At 37.1% G+C, this 20050-nt stretch overlaps 1 protein-coding gene across 1 annotated transcript in view; it reads right to left on the bottom strand.

The window, feature by feature from the left end:
• OTOF (otoferlin) overlaps window positions 1–20050 on the bottom strand; it is a 178847-nt gene that overhangs the window by 122302 nt on the left and 36495 nt on the right. Inside the window, exon 3 of the mRNA XM_074188236.1 lies at window positions 12896–12954. Within this exon, the coding sequence (XP_074044337.1) occupies window positions 12896–12954 (59 nt within the window). The remainder of the gene's footprint in view (window positions 1–12895; window positions 12955–20050) is intronic.

The raw sequence follows: 20050 nt of genomic DNA, 5'->3' as shown, positions 1-20050 counted from the left end.
ATGTGACCTTGGTAAAGTTATTTGACTTCCCTGGGCCTCAGTTTCCTCAAATGTAAAATGGGGAGCTTGGACAAGATGGTCTCTGAGGTTCCTTTTAGATTTACATCTGTGATTCTGTGATCTTAAAGACTGAAATTCGAAGCTTCATATAACTACACACTAAAAATGTGACCGATTGGAATCCACTCTTAGTCTGTAATCTTCCTGGGGTTAGGGAAGTAGGCAACTCTAAGTGAACTGGCCATGTCTTTTATGCAGAAGTCTAAAACTGGTCTCAGACAGTTAATACTAATGAATTACTCTCTCCTTCCTGGTAGTCAATTAATCAACAAGCATTTATTAAGTACTTGCTATATACTAGACACTATACCAAACATTGGCAATACCAAGTAAAAGGAAAAATAGTTTCTACTCTTCAGGAGTTTTCATTCTAATGGGGAAGACAATTTGTAAATAAATAAAAATGACTATAGAGAAGATTGTAGAGACAGAAGCAATGGTCAGTTGTCCACTTGTCAATGTAGCATCGTATTAGGTGGTGACTTATGTGATTTATTGGGAGCAGAATTCCTTCCATCTCCATCCCAGAACTTACTGTGTGTGGGTTCTGAAAGATCTGTTTGGTCATCATCAACCAATCAACTAGCCAGCCAAAAAGCATTTGTTATACAGAGAAATAAAATGCACACACATAAGTACATACATATACAGACACACATACACACTGTTTCCTCCTCCCCCAGCATCACAACTTGGACCAGAGGGTTTAGGTCAGACTATGGATCTTTGGTTTCAGCCTTTCTGAAAGGCAACACCAAGCCAGAGGCTCTGGTTTCCCCATTGTTCATTGAGCACTATCTTTCCACCCCATCTGGTCCTTCCCCACTCAGGTTCCCAACTTTAGCTTCCCACATCCTCTGACTCCAGTCTTGGAGAAGAGCTTACCCCCAAGTTTCAGTTCTCAGACTGGGCAAAATTCTCATAATGAACAACTTCTAGAAGGTTTAGGAATTTTAGAATAAAGATAAGGAGAACAAGTTTCTTTTCTGATCTTATTAAAATAAGGCAAATTTTTTTCCCAGTGTAAGAGACAATAATAATAACTCATATTTCTAAAGCACATTAAAATTTGTAAGGCCCTTTATAATTATTCCTCATTTGATCAGCACAATATCCCTAAGGTATGACCAAAGTCCCCATATTTTTCAGATGAGGAAACAGAGATTTTAAGTGACTTACTCAGAATTCCAAAGCTATTAAGTGTCTGAAGTAAGATCCAATACTAAGTCTTTCTAACTAGATCCAAGAGTGGATATAGCACTAATTTCTCATTATTCAAAGGAGTCTTTAGAGGGCAGTTCAACTCCAGGGTCAGCACAGGGCCTAGTATCTAAATCCTCTCCAGAGGGTTATTATCTAAGAGGGAGAGCTGGAACTGAGGTAAAAGGTAAAGTATTGTCTTCCTATGTCCTATGAAGACGTGGAGAGTTGGAACTTTTTCTGAGTCATGGAATACTAGAGTTGGGGGTGGGGAGAGGGAAGCAAGATTGGGGCAAAAATTGTAAAACTGAAAATAAATAAAAACTTTATAAAATTAAAAAAATTAAAATTAAAATAAATAAAAATTTAAAAAATCATCTGCTATATGAAGTGACTTGCCCAAGGTCATATAGATGGTTAATAATACAGCCATAACTTGAGCCCACTTGAGCTTCATGATGCTCTGATCAGGGCTCTGATCAATTGTTCAAAGTCATATATCTCCTGGAAGATGAAGTGATTTGGGCAGCTAGGTGGTGCAGTGGATAGAGCACTAGCCTTGGAGTCAGGAGTGCCTGAGTTTAAATCCGGCCTCAGACACTTAATAATCATTACCTAGCTGTGTGGCCTTGGGCAAGCCACTTAACCCCATTTGCCTTGCAAAAACCTAAAAAAAAAAGATGAAATGATTCAAGTTTATTGGGGTATAATGATTGCAATTAAAGCATAAGGACACACATGTACACACACACACACACACACTTATCCTTGCAAATGATGCTGTTATAGTTAGCATTTCAGGGCAGTAGAAGCTGGAGACACAAAGTCTTGTCCATTCTGAACTGCATAAAAACAATTTCTCTAGGTTAAAAAATACTCAGGTATAAGTCAAACTGTTTTTCTACAATAACGACTCACAATTTTATAGCATGTTGAAGTTTGCAAAACACTTTCCTCATAATAACCCTATGATGTAAGCAGTGCAAATATTATTGTTCCTATTTACAGATGAGAAAACTGAAACTAGAGAAGTTAAAAGATGTGCCCATGGTGCCATAGTGGGTAACTCTCAAAACTTGGATTAAATTCTAGGTCTTCTAATTCTAAAAGACTTGTGATGGAAAATACCATTCATATCCAGAGGAAAAAGTTGTCTTGTGTATTATGTCTTTTTTTCTCTCTAATTTTTTCCATTTGGATTTGATTCTCCTTTAACAACATGATTAATATGGATCTGTGTTTAGCATGGTTTTTGGATTGCTTTCTGTCAGGGGAGGGGGAAGGGGAGGGAGGGAGGGAAAAAATGTAGAACTCAAAACCTTGCAAAAAATGACTGTTGAAAACTATCATTGCATGTGGTTGGAAATATAAATACATACAATATTTAATTAATCAAAAAATAAAGATAAAAAGTACATAAATTCTAGGTCTCCTAAAGTCAAATTCTTTTCACCATAACAATTCTCTTCAACCTTTAGTCATAAACTTGTTTTTTGGGGTCTGGGGCAGGGGGCCCCAGACTTTTAGGCAGGTGGTGGGACAGCATACATTTCCACCACTGTCAGCTTTGAATTCATGAAACTTTCCCATTCTTTTACTACTCTTTTGAAGTCAGGAGTTTGGCAAGATGGTTGAGGTAAAAACTCATATCCCCATTCCTGGCTTGCCACACTATTCCAAGTCTTCTTTCCCTTCTCTCTGAACAGCAGGCATTCATGTTGCTCTTTACAATATCACTAGCTCTCATGATATTTCAAGGGCCAGCATATAAGTGGAGAATGAGAGGTACAGATCAGAAAACCTCAAGACCAGGGTTAGTGGGAAGAACCCTGGGTTTAGAGCTAGAAGACCTTACTACCCTTGTGACTTTGGGCAAGTTATCTCTTCTCTTTCAGACTCAGTTTCCTTGTTCAGTTTTTAGACAGTTTACTTGTTCACTTTCCTTATGCATAAAAATTAGGGTCTAGAGTAGATTGGCATTGGTGAAGAGAGGTTAGATTTTTCTCCCTGAAAGCAAATAAAATCTTCAATGAGCCCTACAAAATAACCTACCCCCCAAATTTCTCTTTCCTCTTTCTCCAAAAGTCTCTTAAACTAACATCTCAGTTGAGATAACTAAGATCTGAACAAAAACATTAGTGGGCTTCTCAGATTTACTCTTGTTCTAAACCAAATCCCTGGTAAGGTGGGGGTGATTCCTGAATCTCAGAAGTTACTCTAGAACTCAGGGCTCCTGATGCCCAGCAATGTTCAGAAACAAGCTTTAGGGACAGCAAATATGGTACTGAGGGTTATGTAAATGGATATGATACTTGATACTCTCCAAGGGTCTCACTATATTGGTGCTGGACTTAGTACATATCCCTATTAGCTTAATCCACTGCAGTTCAGAACTCCTGAGTTCAAGTGATGTATCAGTCTCAGCATCATTACCACTCCTTCCACAGGTGTGCTTCCCGGGATCAAAGATGTTCTTAAAATGTGGTGCTTAGACCAGAACCTCAGAGCATATTTTTTTTTCTCTCCAAAGGGACCTTTGTGCTACACTCTATTGCCTCTAGAAGTCTGACTGGAGGGAGTACATGGACATCATTATCTTCTTCTTCCTCTTTCTGTAATCCTTTCACATGTAGTATGCTAAAATGTAGTGGAAAGGACCTTGAATTTGGGAATCAAAGAATCTGAGTTTGTATCTTAACTCTGATACGTGTGAGATGTGTGATCCTGAGCTGGTCACCTAATGTCTCTGACATTTCATTTCCTCATTCATTCACCAATCACTTATTAAGTGCCAGCCAATGCCAGGTCACACACTGAAATCGCAGACTCTGGAATTACAAAGACAAAAATGGAAAAAAATAGTTCTTGCCTCAAAGAGACTACATTCTATTCTCTATTTGTAAGATGGAGAAAACAATTCTTCCCTTCCCTATTTCATAGACTACTATGAGGAAAGCATATTATAAACTTAAAAGCACTATTTGAATGTGCATTATTATTATACCTTTGCAGCTGATCATGAAGACATTGAGGACAAATCTCATAACTGTGAGAAGCCATCTTCCCAACTCCATCCATATGCTGGTGATGTTAGGGAGAGACATGTGCACAGTAATTAAGTTTAATAGACACTCATCCTCAGGTGTCTCAAAGTGTAACTAATAACAAAGAGTCACGGCAGCCCTGTTCCAATCCACCCACCCTCCCAGACCCAGCATCATGTTGCACACATGACCAAGGCATGACCTGAAATGTTGACAGGCTCTGAAGGAAGTCTTAGTTCTATCTCTGTCTGAGAGATACCTACTGGCTGTGCTGTAACCTGGGGTAAAAGGGAAGGATTCAGTCATGATGTCTGACAATACAAGGAACAAAAGTCAATTACCAGTAAAACCTTTTGGGAGAATTTACTGGGCATGAAGCCAGAGACACTCTCTTGTGAATGCTAAAAGAATTTTAGACTAGGAGAACATTCTCCTATTCTAATTGAATATTAGAAAATAAAAGGAGAATCCTGACTGGTAATAGTGATAACTCTAAAGGGTTATAACTATCCAGCTCCTAGCTAAAAAGAAGAGAGACAGGATGGGTAGACCATAAGTTCCTCAATGGCAGGATCTATATCTGATGTATTTTTAAGTCTCCTCTTGGCTCTTTAACAATATCTTTAACATAGTAAGCACTTAAATGTTGGATGATTGAATAATTAATAAGACTATAAGGCAGAAAGAAGATACCAATCTTCATTGCCAGAGGGAATTAGTTTCATGGCCAGTAGGTCCCAGCATCAATGAAATCAGAGGTCTGAAACAAATATATGAGCATTTTTACAAAGTTCCTACCCTGATGCCTCATCTTAAAACTGAGTTGACCCTTGGTTAGTGAAGTCTATGCCAGTGGAGCATAAGCTCTAACTGTTTCTTCCATTTTGAGAAGTCTTCAAGTATGATCTGAAGAACTGTGTGAGGACCAATCTAGCTAAATATTCAGAAGATCATTAGCAGAAGATTGTTTACTAGGTGACAAATTCTTCAGTCATGACAATACATGAAATAAAGAAAATTATCAAATAGTCACTAGTCCTATGCTGCCCTCTTCTGCTTTTGCAGAGTTGGTGGCAGAAGGTAGAAAAGGGGGCAATGGTTGTTAACAGTAATATAGTTTTGAGATCATCTACAATAATGAATTTAACAAGTGATAATTAATTATATGACTCTTGTCCAATGACTAGTGAATTACCATTCTAGCTAAGGAAGTGTTGATATGTTAATACATTTTTGTTTTGTAGCAAAACCAAAAGATAGGAAGTTTTAGCTAAAGAGGTTAAATTAATTAATCAACTAGCCAATAAACAAGTATTTATTAGCACCTTCTATATGTTAGATACCATATTAGGGGTTAGGGGTACAAAAAGAGAGCTTACCCTCTATTAAGGATGATCCATAGGCAAATAAAGAAGTGGACAAAGTGGGTTTCATTGGATGATCAAATGATAAGAAAAACATAATTTCAAAGTATCCCTGGCTATCTTGTCTTGAGATGCTCATGATACACATAATTAAAAAGACTAACATGAAAATAATTGAAATTTATTGTAGAAGATGAGGAGGGAGAAAAGTTCAATGAAGAATTTATTAAAACCCTCTCACCTATGTTTTGTTTTGTTTTTTTTAAGAAGGCAATGGGGTTAAGTGACTTGCCCAAGGTCATACAATTAGGTAATTATTAAATGTCTGAGGCTGAATTTGAACTCAGGTTCTCCTGACTCCAGGGCTGGCATTCTATGCACTGCACCACCAGCTTCCCCAAGACTCTCTCATCTATGTCAACACCTCTGAGCAAAATGACAAGGCTCTCTGTGTTTCTGACTCTGACTCTGTCTCTCTGTCTCTCTGTCTCTCTGTCTTCTCTGTCTCTCTCTCTCTGTCTTTCTTTTTTCTCTCTCTCTGTCTCCCTCTCCTTTCCTCCTTTTCTCTCTTTATCTATTTCTCTCTTTTCTCTCTGTCTCCCTCTCCTTTCTCCATCTCTTTGTCCCCATCTCTCTTTCTGTTTCTCTATCATACATCCACAACATATTTATGTTGGAAGATATGGTTCAGCTTTAAGAAATGAAAGCATCCAAAGACTTGAAGACTAAACAGAAGTTTCATTTTCAAGAATAATTTTTTTCTAAGATGAGAGTCAGGAGGTATAACAAGCCCTGAAACACATCACAAAAAATGAAATTGATTATATCTTAACACACAAGAAATGAATGATTACTCATATTAGAATTCTTGGTCAGACTGTAGACTTCTTACAAAAATGTCAAAATCAATATCAAAATAGGAGAATAAAAAAAGGAGAAGCTACAGCATCCAATAGCAACATGAGTCACTTAAACAAGTGGAATGGAAAAAGGATGAAAGAAATGGCATTAGCATGGATTATTATCATGCCCTATGGAAACTGGACTTGGGTAAAATGATCACCACAATGAGAAAACCAAACTTCCTTAATTGTTAAACATGATTTCCTTACATAGAGGAAGCTGGATGACTTGGTAGGTAGAGTATTTCAGGAATATCTGATTTCAAATCTGACCTCAAACACTTAATAGCTGTGTGATTCCAGGCAAGTTATTTAACCTCTGTTTACCCTCAGTTTCCTCCATTGTGAAATGGAGATAATTATAGCACCAATCTCACAGGATTGTTATAAGGACCAAATAAGGTCATATTTGTAAAGGCTTACAAAATGTCTGGTACATAGGTGATACATATTTCCTTCCTCTTCCCAAGAAAAGCAATATGACCATAAAAGGCTTGTAAAGTTTTATAAATTAGTTTATGTTCTAAGTAGAATCTACTTAGAATATAAGTAGAATCTACTTAGACTATAAACTAATTTACAAAATGTTATAGAGAAACATGATATATAATTTGAGTATTATTTCCTCATAAAATAGTAAGAAATGTTTGAGGGAAAAGCAAGTTTACAAAAATCTTTATGTGAGACCCAATTAAATTAAATAATTTCAAGAACATCTAAGGATAAAAGGAAGAAAATAAACAGATAAGAAATACAATAGATCTATCAGCATTTCTATAATAGATTATTTTCTTTATCATTGACAGAAGAAAAACCACATTTGGTTTCTCATAATCTCATTCCCAGTGTGACATATAATAAAGAGAAAATGGCATGAAAGTTAAAGAAGATATAAAAAAGCAACTGACCACATCAAATTTATATAATAAAAAAGGAAATCTTGAGAATATTAATAACATATTAATAATCTTCATGAGCATAAAAACATCTGTTGAGGGTATGATTGATGAAAATAGGAGAACAGATAGGTTTTCACAAAAAATTTCACAGTGGATCATATTTTCACAGTCACATAATTAAAAATTCAAGATTTCCTCTGATTACTGTAAGTAGATTGAAAAAAATTCAATAAAAAGAAAAATAAATAGAAGAAAAAAATAAAAGCAACTGATTCCGCAGAACAAAATGTTTTCCTAAAGCTATCCTCCAACAAAGTCCCCATAAATTTAAGATGGTATAATTCTCTGTTAGATACAATTACAGAGCTAATTATAGCTAATTGCAGGTTCAACAACCCATTAGTATCAATATTCATCAAAGTATAGAAAAGGGATGCTTGCTAAAGGTATCCAGCACTGTTATGGATGAGATTCACTACAGAGTACAAATATGGGGGTCTTCCAAATGCTCTAATTGGTAGTTAATATTGTATTATTTGCATCAAACCATGGAATACAACAAAAACTACTGAAATCCATCATCACAGAAAAGTGATGTAATATTAACAACTCACAAAGAAAAAATTAAGTGCATAAATACAGTCCAGACTGTAATAGGCAGCTGAATGAATGTCCCATTGAGTTAGTTGCTTAATCTGCATATCTTGGACATATACTTCAGAGAGATAATAAGCTGTGCCCAGAATTCAATAGAAAGAAGACTAACCTGCATTTGGTAAATTGCAGACTGTTTTCAGTAATCCTTTCATACTCCCAGAAGCAAAAGTTCATCCTTTAAACATTATTTTTTTGACAATTCTATGACTATGCATCATGGAATACCACATTGTCTCAAGAAGCAAAAATTGCAGCTAACCCAAAGGGCAATGGAGAGATGAATGGTGAGTTAAAAATAGCCCACAGTATATTGCCAATGATGATTTTACATGTAAGAAGTGAAATTAAAAAAATCTCATCTAGGAGATGTCTCATGAGAAAATCAAATGGGTCAGTTGTATTGAAAGTGAAGATAATGGACAGTCAGCCCAAAAGTATCACCAGTATTCATATAATCTAACAATAAAGAAAAAGACCTCCAGCTAATTTGATGAACTTCCTATGAAGGACCACAGGAGAAGATATAGCCATGAGATGCAAAGGAGGAGAAGACCTAAATCAATACCAAAATAGAATTTAAAAAAGGAGAAGCTATAACATCCAATAGCAACATGAGCCATTTAAACAAGATGGGTTATGATCTATTCCTCTAGGACTGTATCCACATTGAGGGGTTAGTTTTTGTCACTATATATCCAGCATCTAGCATAGTGTCAGACATACTATAGATGCTAAATAAATGTTTTTTGGATGAAGGAATGAAAACATTGATCCAGTGAAGAAAAGTAGTAATACATAACTAGCTAGGATTTATATAGTGCTTTAAGATTTGTATGTTATGCAATATTATAAGGATGATCAACTGCGAAAGACTTAGCTACTCATCAAAACAATGACCCAAGACAGTTCTATAGAATCCATCATGAAAAATGCTATCCACCTCCAAAGAGAGAACTGATGAACTCTGAGTGCAGATTGAAGCCTGTGATTTTTTTTATTTTTATTTTTTAATTTTTTTGTGTTTTCTTTTGCAACATGGCTAATGTAGAAATATATTTTGCTTGACCTCACAAGTATAATTAATATCAAATTACTTGTTTTCTCAAGGAGAGGGGAGGGGTGGAAATTCAAAATTTTTAAAAAGATTGCTAAAGATTTTACATGTAATTGTGAAATATGTAACAAATATGTAACAAAAATTAAAAATAATAAAGATTTATGTTATCTCATTTGATTATCACAGCAACCATATAAGGTAGGTGATATTGTTATCCTCATTTTACAGATAAGGAAACTGAGGCAAACAGAGGTTAAGTGACTTACCCAGGGTAATAAAGCTAATAAGTACCTAAGACCATATTTGAACTTAGGTTTTCCTTATTTCAAGTTCAAGTCTCTGTCCACTCTTCAACCTAGTTATATATATGGCCTGGCAAGGTCAATTTTTGGCTCAAAATTTAACAGAATTAGATCTCTGTTTCCATCTTATTCATGATGTTCACTCCTTAGGGAGGCTGCATGGAAGAACAGAAATAACTCTGCACCTGAGTTTGAATCTCACTTCTGACCCTTATTAGCTGTTCGATCAGGGGCACATAGATCTCCAGGTCTGAGATTTCTCTCTTAAAATGGGTAAAGATGTACCAGAGAATCAGGCAGTCTTAGGATGTGAGGAGTAGGCTTTTACCTTACTTGCACAGGCAGATGGCTCTCCGGGGCAAGATTCAAAGTGACAGGTAGGGGGGCTGCACTGTGGGGAGTCAGGAGAAGGATGCAGAAAGGACCTTGGAACTAGAGGACTGCAATCTGACTTTTTTCATTTTGCTAAGTCACTCTTCGCTCTGGACCCAGACTGAGCAGATTAGTCAAGCATGCACAGTCAGGAGAGGACAAATAATAGCTGACGTTTACATAATTTGAATCATACCTACTATTTCAAATACATACAATTGATTCCATTTTCTCTGGGTTTCCTAAGAAACCCCTGGCAAATCTCATTTGAATTCTGAATTTAGTTTCAGGCAGTTAAAATGAATAGATTTGTATATAGTAGAAGGGACCCTTACAGATCATTTCTCACCTTCACATTTTACATGTTAGGAAACTAAAGCCCAGAGAGGTGGGAATATAGATTTAGACTTCGGAAGGAACCTTAGAAGCCATTTAGTACAACTTTATCTTTTTCCAAATAAGGAAAAGAAATTCTAGAGAAGTTAAATGAGTTGCTCAAAATCTTAAAGGTAGTAAGTCTGAGTCAGAACTTGAACCTTGAACCTCTGTCTCTGGAACTAAAGATCTTTCCACTCTGAAAAAAAAAACAAAGAAACAAATGAACAACTAAAAAAACCCCTCCCTCTCCCAATGACACATACATCCAGGAGTTTCTTTACCCCTTTCCCTCACTGGAACAAAGTATGAGAATGGTGGTGGTGGTGATTTGGTTTCTAGGTTGTATGGAACCCAGAAAGTTATAACTCCATTCACAGAAGCAATGACTTTGAGTTAAAAAAGACTCCAGAGACAAAATACTACAACTCAACCCATATCTGGGGAGAGGGATTTTTCTGCAACATTCCTGACAAGCAGTTCAATAATTCACTTCACTTTTGGACAGTTCAAATGGAAAAGTATTTCTTGTTTTTTTTTTTCTTGGGGGGGGGTTGGTGGTAGGAGTTAGATATTAAACTCCCTCCACCAATTCAGATTGGCACCTGCTCTACAATTTACAGTTAGAGAGCTGTCTGTGTCAGAAGAGAGTAAATGACTTGCACAAGGTAACCTAACCAGAATGCATCAGGAGTGGGAGTTGAACCCAGGTCTTCATTAATCCAAAGTAAGTTTAGACCAGTACACTGCTAGATTATGCACCACTATCAGTTAAGAAAAAAAATGAGCATGTACCTTCAGCATGTGAATATTATTTAAAGTATATCCATGCACACTTAGAGCTTCTTGAGAGCTTTTGGGGGTTTTTGGCACATAGTAAGTATCTCATAAATGCTTTAATTGCCACACAACTGTCTATTTTGTCCTAGAGGTAGTAGGAAGCTTATACATAGTAGACAATTACTGAGTGATTGAAAAAGAAAAGCTTCCACAAGTCTTTCAGATGCTTGAAGGTCTACATGTTCTCCTTAAGGTTTTTCTTTTTCAATTTAAGCATTTCCATTTATTTCTCTTTTTTGGTGGGGCAATGGAATTAAGTGACTTGTGCAAGGCCACATAACTAATAATATCAAGAGTCTGAGGTAGGATCTGAATTCAGGTCCTCCTGACTCAAAGGCTGGTATTCCACCACCTAGTTGCCCCAACATCCCCATTTCTTTCAACTGAATCTCACACAACCATGCAAGTTATCATCTCCTGGATTCATAGCTTACTAGTTTCCTTCCAAAAGTGAACCACCCAGAACTGAACTCAGCACTCTTTAGAAGTGATCAGACAGGAACAAAGTGGAGAGATTGTCATTTCACTAGTCTTTACCTGAGATATAAGTGGCCTTTTGCCCAATTCAGAGATGAGAAAGAAAAGGCTCTCATGAGATGGTTGATTTAATTGGAATCACCATATAAGGCTACCAGGTCATCTTTGATGAGGAAGGCTTAGGGACATTGGAAAATGGCAGTTAGCAATGAAATGCCAGTAAAAGAATTTATGTGCTGGCCAAATTAATATAATATAAAAACACATCCAAAGATTTCAGAACCCTGATCAATGCCATAGCTAGTCATTATTTCATAGAATTGATGGTGATGCAGATGTCTCCCCTGTTATCAGAAAAGTAGTAGGCTATAGGATTCGAATGAAAGGCATTCAATTTTAGATTTAATCAATATGTCAGTTTGCTTTGACTTTTCTTACTTGGAATGGGGAGAGTTCTTTTGTGTAGAATGAAGAAAGTAATTGGGAAGAGATAATGGTAAAAAAGCAAAAAAAGCAGCTAGGTGGTATAAGGGATAGAGTATTAGACTTGGACACAGGAAGATCTGAGTTTGAATCATTTCTTAAGCATTTATGAGCTGTTTGATCTTGGGGAAGTTACTTACTGTCTCTGTGCCTCAGTTTTCTCATCTATAAAATGGAAGAGTTGGAAATTATGGTCTTTATGATCCCTTCTAGATTGAAATCTATTATCCTATGGTTGATAAAACATTTTTAAAATGAAAGATAATAAAAGCTGTTTAATAATATAATAAAATAACAAAAATATTTTTAGAAGGCAAGGATAAGCAAGAAAATGATATCATCTGGGAAACTATTTACAGATACTTCTCTATGAGTCCACTTTCATGAGGGGGTAAACCAAGATCCAGAGAGGATTGGAAATTAGAATTGGAATCAGTCATATTTGCATTGGACATTCTGCATTGACCTAGGATGACCATGGCTATAGCTTGGGACCCTGGCCAAGGACCATGAGGAAACAAACCACAGACTTCTAGCAGGAGAAGTCTTTGCTCATATGGTGAAGAAAAGAACCCTGATCCTACTGTCCAGTCTCCTGTAAAGGATGCCATTTTGCTTTGAGTATCAGGTGAAAGAGAAAAATAACAGGTTATCTCCCAGAAATCTAAAGTTCTCTGCCTTCTCTCCATGACCTCCCAGATAAACTTGGTTTCAGTGGTTCTAAAAATCAGACGTTAAAGAGCTTGAAGTCTACAGTCATGCCAGGCAGATGGTATTTCCTTGTCTTGCTCAACCTTTAGGTAAGGGAGCCACAAAAATCTTTGGGGAACCAGAGTCAGGGAGTTAGAAGATGGGTGTTTTACCTCATCAAATTCGGCTTCATCTTCACAGTTCTCTAGTACCCTTGAGTAGAAGGAGTGTCCTGAGGGAGAGAAATGGAAAAGGTATTGGTATCAGAACCATTTTGTACATCTGGACAGAGATATGTGAATTTGAATAAGGACTTTTAGTTATCATTAATATTTAAAATGTGCACACACACACACAAAATGTTTATATTTGACACATATTCCAAAGTCCTGTGATTCAGAATCACTGTCTGACAAGGTGAAAATCCCTTTCCCCTATTGCTTGCTTCTCTTGCTTTTCCCTATCCAAGCCAGTCCTATGTCTCCTTGGTCCCTGTTCTCCACTGCCTAACCCCTCTGCTTTACCCTCTAGAATTCATATTCTATGGCGATAAAGTTTCATGCTCTTTAACCTCTCTCCTATGCTGGTTATTCCTTCTTCCGTGTTCACAGGATCCTCATAGCCACTCCCAGACTCCTTTCTTCTGTTCCCACCCTTCAACCATCTTTCCTCATTAGAAGTTCACACTATTCATTGATATCCCTCCTTCTAATATCTTTATGGATCCTTTCTTCAGTGAGTTCAATTCAGGGATTATACAGTCTCTACACTCTGTCCTCATCCTGGATTTCAGTATGCACACCAATGATCTTGCTGTTTTATTTATTTACTTCAACTACTCTGACCTTCACCTCTACTGTCGATCCCATATCAAGCTACACTATCGCCCCAAAATATTCCACCTTCAAGACAAATGACATCTTTGTGAGTCCTAATGCCATGAACATCTGAAAGTCCTTGAAAGAGGCAGTGCCAGAGCCCCAGGTGATGTCAGCAAATGTCTTAATGGGCAATGTAATCATAGAAACTATGTTTTTTTGATGGTGACCTCCTTGTCAGAATGTTGAGAGTAAGACTTTTCTATATTTGAAAAAAGGATATGTGTGTGTGTATCTCTAGGATTTGAGTTTTTTGTCTTTCTTGGTATTTTGGTTGGTGGGGGAGGGAGGGAGCTGTTTTACTTTCCTCCACACCCCTTGTTATTGGCATCACTTCTAACTCCCTCTGCAAAAAGTACTTGCAATCACCAAGTGACCAGCTTTATGCAGGTAGTCAGGTGGTCTTTTTCCTACCTGGTAACCAGCCTCCACTGATCATCTTGCAACTTTCCCTTCCTATTTCTGGATGGAGTTCATTTTCCAACCTCATTTGTTTCATATATCTTCATACATGTGTAAAATAGACTATGGTATTATTAGTTAATGTAATTAAAAACTAAAATTTCACCACAATTATGAATTTTTGCTCAATTTATCACAGAACAGAAGGTGACTGTTTCTTTATCCTTCCTATTGGTCATGGAGCTCCCATAGTTTCTTCACCTGATCAAATCAACTTTATTCAATTAAATACCTACCATGGTCCAAACACTGAGATTCTAGGTTTTCTTTTACAGATGAAGAGATAACAAAGACAAAAAGTAAACAGTCATAGCATCATAGGCTGCAAGGAACTTTAAAGTTCAAGAACTCTTCTTCCTAAATTGCATTTGGTGATCCAAAAATCTAGTGTTTTTGCCCAAGGTTTGTGCTTTCATTCTGCCACTTGCACATTTTATTATATATATATATATATATATATATATATATATATATATATATAAATATGTTATTTTAGTTATCTTAGAGTATAAAATCCTCAAAACATATAGCAATTATAAACTCCTAAAAGGTATGGGAAATTCTCTTTGGTTAACATGTTTGGTTAATCATTTTAGTGATGATGAGGTAAGGTAAGATTTTTAGTGATGATGTTAAAAAGGAAAGGCATTAAAGCTGCTACCTTAAAGTTGCTACCTTAGCAACTATACAATTTAGTCCCTTCAAATGGAAGGTGGGGAATGAAATTACATGTATAGGGTTAGAAAATAGTGCAGAATATGTGACATTTGAATCATGAGAGAAGACTACAGTGGGCTGGAAAGGTTGGGTATGAACTTTATAAGGATAATAGGATTTGTTTGATTGTGAGGCAATTGGGGTTGTGATTTGCCCAGGATCATACGACTAACAGGATTTTCATTACAGGAGTTAAAAAAAAAACCAGGTAGGCAAAACCATCCCTCTGCACTTCATTTCTTTTATCAGCTTTACCACCCTTCCAGTCCCCATGTTCATCCTTGACTTGGGGTCATTCTTGACTTCTCCCATAACACTCACATCTAATAGTTTTGAATTCTTAATGATTTTCTACCAATGATAACTTCCATTGATCCTCTTCTCTTAACTCACATAGTTTCCTCTCTAATTAAAGCCCTTACCACCTTTCCAATATATTATTGAGGTAGCCTCCAGTCTCTTCCCTGAGTAACCCCACCTTTATACAAGTACCTGGCTGATATACCTAAAATACAGATCTGACCATGTCATTTCTTTTCATCCTAGCAGCTAGGTGGTGCAGTAGGTAGCACTGGGCCTGAGCAACATACTATTTAGTCTTAAAAAAAAGGTGCTATATAAGTGACATGATCATTATTATTAATTTTAGTATTTACAGTTTAGTTAACAATTAAGAGTTCTTACACAACATGTTCTTAGGACCCAGATGCTAATGTCTTAGAGAGGAAAGTCCTTGGTTGAATTGTTATTATTTTGCATTTATTACTATCTGAAATAATATTTTCTTTATTAACAAAAAATAGTTAAGATTGGTGGTGAAAATACACACTTAAAGGAAAATGTTGTTGTAATTGTAGATCCAGAAGGAAACTTAGAGATCTAGTTTGCCCCTCTCTTTTATACATCAGAAAATTCAAAATCAGAGGTGTCACTCACATAATCATTATCAAAAGTAGGATTTGAACCCAAGGGAAAGTCTATGCAGATTTAGAGAAGGAATTTTAGAAATTATTTAGTCCTATAACTCCCCCATTTTATAGATGAGAAAATAAAGGCTCAGAAATGAAAAGATACTTATCCAAAATTACAGTTGGTGTGAGCTGGTACCATTATTCTCATAGTCCAATGCACTTTCCATGAGACCAGGTTGAATGACTATATGATTTAATCAATAATATTAATAGCCAGCATTTAAGTGTTTAAGGTTTGTGAAAGGCTTTACATAACAATATTTTGTTGTTATTCAGTTGTATCAGAGTACTTCATGGAGTATCCTTGGCAGATACTGAAATGGTTTGCCATTTCCTTCTTTAGTTCATTTTACGGATGAAGAAACCAGGGCAAATAGAGTTGAGTGACTAATCCAGGCTCTCACAGCTAGTAAGTGTGGAAGATTAGATTTGAATTCACAAAGATGAGTCTTCCTGACTCCAGGCCCTGCACTCTGTCCATTGTGCCACCTAACACTCACCTAACATCATCCTTAAGTGCTAGGGTCACCTCATTAGGGCAAAACCTAGTTACTAGATGGGCTAGTGAGTCAGCTAGGTGGTGTAGTAGATAGAGTACCAGTCCTGGAGTCAGGAGGACCTGAATTCAAATCCTGATTCAAATACTTAATAATTAACTAACTGTGTGTAACCTTGGGCAAGTCACTTAATCCCGTTACCTTGCAAAAACCAAAACTGAAAACAAAACCAAAAAAAAGAGTATTAGAATTCCATTAAAGTTAACAATTCAAGGCAACATTTATTCAGAACTACAGTATGCTAGTTCTTTTACTAAAGTCCTTGAAGTCTTCATTATAGCTTGGAAATGGCCCTGTTCTGTAGAAGCTCTGGCAAGAGTTTGAAATACTGGTAATAGTTTGTCTGTGTCATCTAAGGGCCTGTTTAGGGCAAGTTGGAGAGAACTAGAAGGGAACTTAAAGATCACCTATTCCAATGATGTCAAACTCATATAGAAATAGATTCCTACTGGCTATATATATATATATATATATATATATATATATATATATATATATTGACTTAGAAAATGACAAATTAACATTATTATGTTGGAATTTATTTTTATTTGTTTAGTTAACATTTCCCAATTTCATTTTTTCATGTCTTTTGTAGAAACCTAAGAGGAAGTTTTGCTGGTCTTTTGCAGCAAGAGAGCCAGACATCTTTAATTTTTGGTCATTATACAGATGAGGAAACTGAGGCAAAATGATTTGACAGAGCTGAAGTTCAAACTCAGGTCCTCAAGATTCTAAACCCAGGGCTGTAAAGGTACTATTGTATGTGGGAGTATTGTAAACTTTTATCACCTGGTGTCCTCTAGCACCAGAGCCTTATTTTACTGGTTGATTGTAGAGCACCACAAGAGTGGACCAGGAACTGGGGAGCATATTTAAGCACTTGTATTTGGCTTAATAAATGGAGAACTTGGAGAACTTTCCATCTTTGTCTCTTGCCTCTTCAATGTTCACCTGGGGAAGGATAAGCTAGCCAGCAGGAACCTAACAAATTTGTGCCCAAACAGGAACACAAAATCTGATAGGAGTCCAGGATAAGGACCAGCAGATACAAGCAAGGAAAAATTCCAGGTGACATCCTGGAGCAAAAGACTTTGGAGAAGCTAACTAGTCATTTGTTATCTAGAGGCAGACATTAGGGGGAAAGTAAGAAGAAACAAATAAGTATTCAGCATTGAGGAACCAGTGAAAGTAAGAAGAAAATAAGTATTCAGCATTGAGGAGCCAGTAGGAAATGGAGTCTCTGAGGCAGCGCTGCAAGGGGACGGGGCTTCTTCCTCAGTAGCAGTCTGCCACCTGAGCACCAGTGCCATGAATGGGATGTGGGAGACCTACTAGCAGTTCCTTTTGACTGCTGCTGCCTGCACTATTCATGCTAAGAGTGACCCAAACCCCTAAACCTATGGCCAACTTCAGAGACTCCTCATTGGTGCCACTGACCTTGATGTCCACTCTGACACCCACAACAAATTTCACTCCCGAAGTCACAATGAATTCTACTCTCCAGCCCACAACCAAGCACTCCAGTTCTTGAAGTCACAGTTGAAGAAGTAAATGGTTAAACTGGAAAGTCTCCAGAGGAAGGTAATTATGATATCATAAGTCTGGTTATCCAATAAATCCCATAAGGATTGATTGATGGACTTGGCAATTTAGCATCATGAAGACTAGGGGAAGGGGGGAAGGAAGGGGAAGGAATAGGGATAAAAGAGGCTATCTTCAAGTCCTTAAAGGACTATCATGTGGATTCAAAGGGCAGAACCAGGAATAATGGATAACAGTTGCTGTTCTTCATTTATTTTTTCAGCCATGTCCAACTATCTGTGACCTCTTTGGGGTTTTCTTGGCAAAAATACTGGAATGGCTTGCCATTTCCTTCTCAAGTTTATTGCACTGATGACTTTTGCTTCAGCACCAGAAAGCCATGAAGTACACACTAACTGTATTTCCTGTATTGAGAGTAAAAATGTCACATGCTATTCAACAGTTTTTAATGGTGTTGACTACTGTTCAAAAAATACAACTCTAAATTGTACTGTTGTTAACAATTTAAGTAATTGTTTAGTGGAACTTATAAACAATCTATCTCCAACTAATCCTACAGCTAAATGTTCACCTTCAGTCTCAACCATCCCAGCTGTCACCACAGTTGTCACAATAGGTACACCAAACATTACTGTGATTCCCACCCTCTGCAGGGGGAGGGGGGAGGGAAAAGGGAAACCTTCCCTTTTAGAACTTGGAAACTCAAACCTATGTCTCAAAAAATTTATTTTAGAAATCAAGGGAGGGGGGCGGAGCCAAGATGGTGGTATGAAGACAGCATTTCCCAGGAACTCCTCCCCCCCAACTCCAAAAATCAACAAATGATGACTCTAGCCAAAATTTAGAGAGGCAGAACCCACAGAAAGACTGAATGATTCATTTTCCCAGTTCAAGATAGCTTAGAAGTTCCACAGGAAAGGTGCAGGAGCTGGAAAAAAAGCAGCAGCTACAGTGCAACCCAGCCCAGCCCAACCCAAAGATCACTGGCAACAGCTTGAAGGGGCAGGGAGAGAACTCTGCTACACCAGAATGAGTGTGGAGTGAGGAGCACTGGCTGCAGAACCTGCAGCAAGAATATGGAGAAAGCAGCCTGTACCCCCAGAGATGGTAAGGGAAGTATGCAGAGATTTCTCTGCTTTCCCTCAGGGTAGGACTCTGCTGCTAGGCTACACTCAGACCCAGGTTGCAGTTTGGGTTTCCATACTAAGTAGCCAAGCTGGAGCCCTCCTTATAGTTCCAGGGCAGAGGGAAGTACAGGGGCCATCTACATATCAAAGCACAGGCAAGAGAGCATAATAAGACCTTGGAGGAATAAAGGTCCCAGTGAGGTGTCCCCCAAAATAAAAAAGACCCAAAGCCTTGGAAGTGTTGTCTTGGGCTGAGGAAATGAGTAAACAACAGAAAAAGAAGAATCTGACTATAGAGAATTACTTTAGTCCCATGGAAGATCAAAACACATACACAGATAATGATCATATCACAGCTTCCATATCCAAAACCTCCAAGAGAAATAGAAAATGGTCTCAGACTATGGATGAGCTCAAAAAAGACTTTGAAAAGCAATTAAGGGAGACGGAGGAAAAATTGGGAGGAGAAATGAGAGCGATGCAGAAAAATCATGAAAACCAAATTAACAACTTGGTGAAAGATATACAAAAAAATACTAAAGAAAATTATATGTTAAAAACCAGTTTAGGCCTAATGGGAAAAGAAAACAAAAGGCAAATGAGGAGAAGAATGCCTTAAAAAGCAGAATTGGTTAGCTAGAAAAGGAGATAAAAAAAAGCTCTCTGAAGAAAATAACTCTTTCAAATGCAGAATGGAACTAAAAGAAGCTGGTGACTTTGCAAGAAATCAAAAAGAAATAAAACGCTTCAAAAAAAGTCAAAAATTAGAAGAAAATGTGAAATATCTCATTGGCAAAACAACTGACATCGAAAACAGATCCAGAAGAAAGAATTTAAAAATTATTGGGCTATCTGAAAGCCACAATCAGGAGAAGAGCCTAGACTTCATTTTTCAAGAAATAATACAGCAAAATTTCCCTGAGATCCTAGAAGCTGAGGGTAAAATAGAAATCAAGAGAATTCATTGGCCACCTCTTGAAAGAGATCCCAAAAGAAAAACTTCCAGAAATATTATGTCCAACTTCCCAAACTCCCAAATCAAAGAGAAAATTCTAAAAAGCTTCCAGAAACAAA

Source organism: Macrotis lagotis, chromosome 1 (assembly GCF_037893015.1).
Source record: "Macrotis lagotis isolate mMagLag1 chromosome 1, bilby.v1.9.chrom.fasta, whole genome shotgun sequence".
Lineage (NCBI taxonomy): Eukaryota > Metazoa > Chordata > Mammalia > Peramelemorphia > Peramelidae > Macrotis > Macrotis lagotis.
Note: the sequence above shows the minus strand (reverse complement) of the source record. Positions and strands in the feature narration are given on the sequence as shown.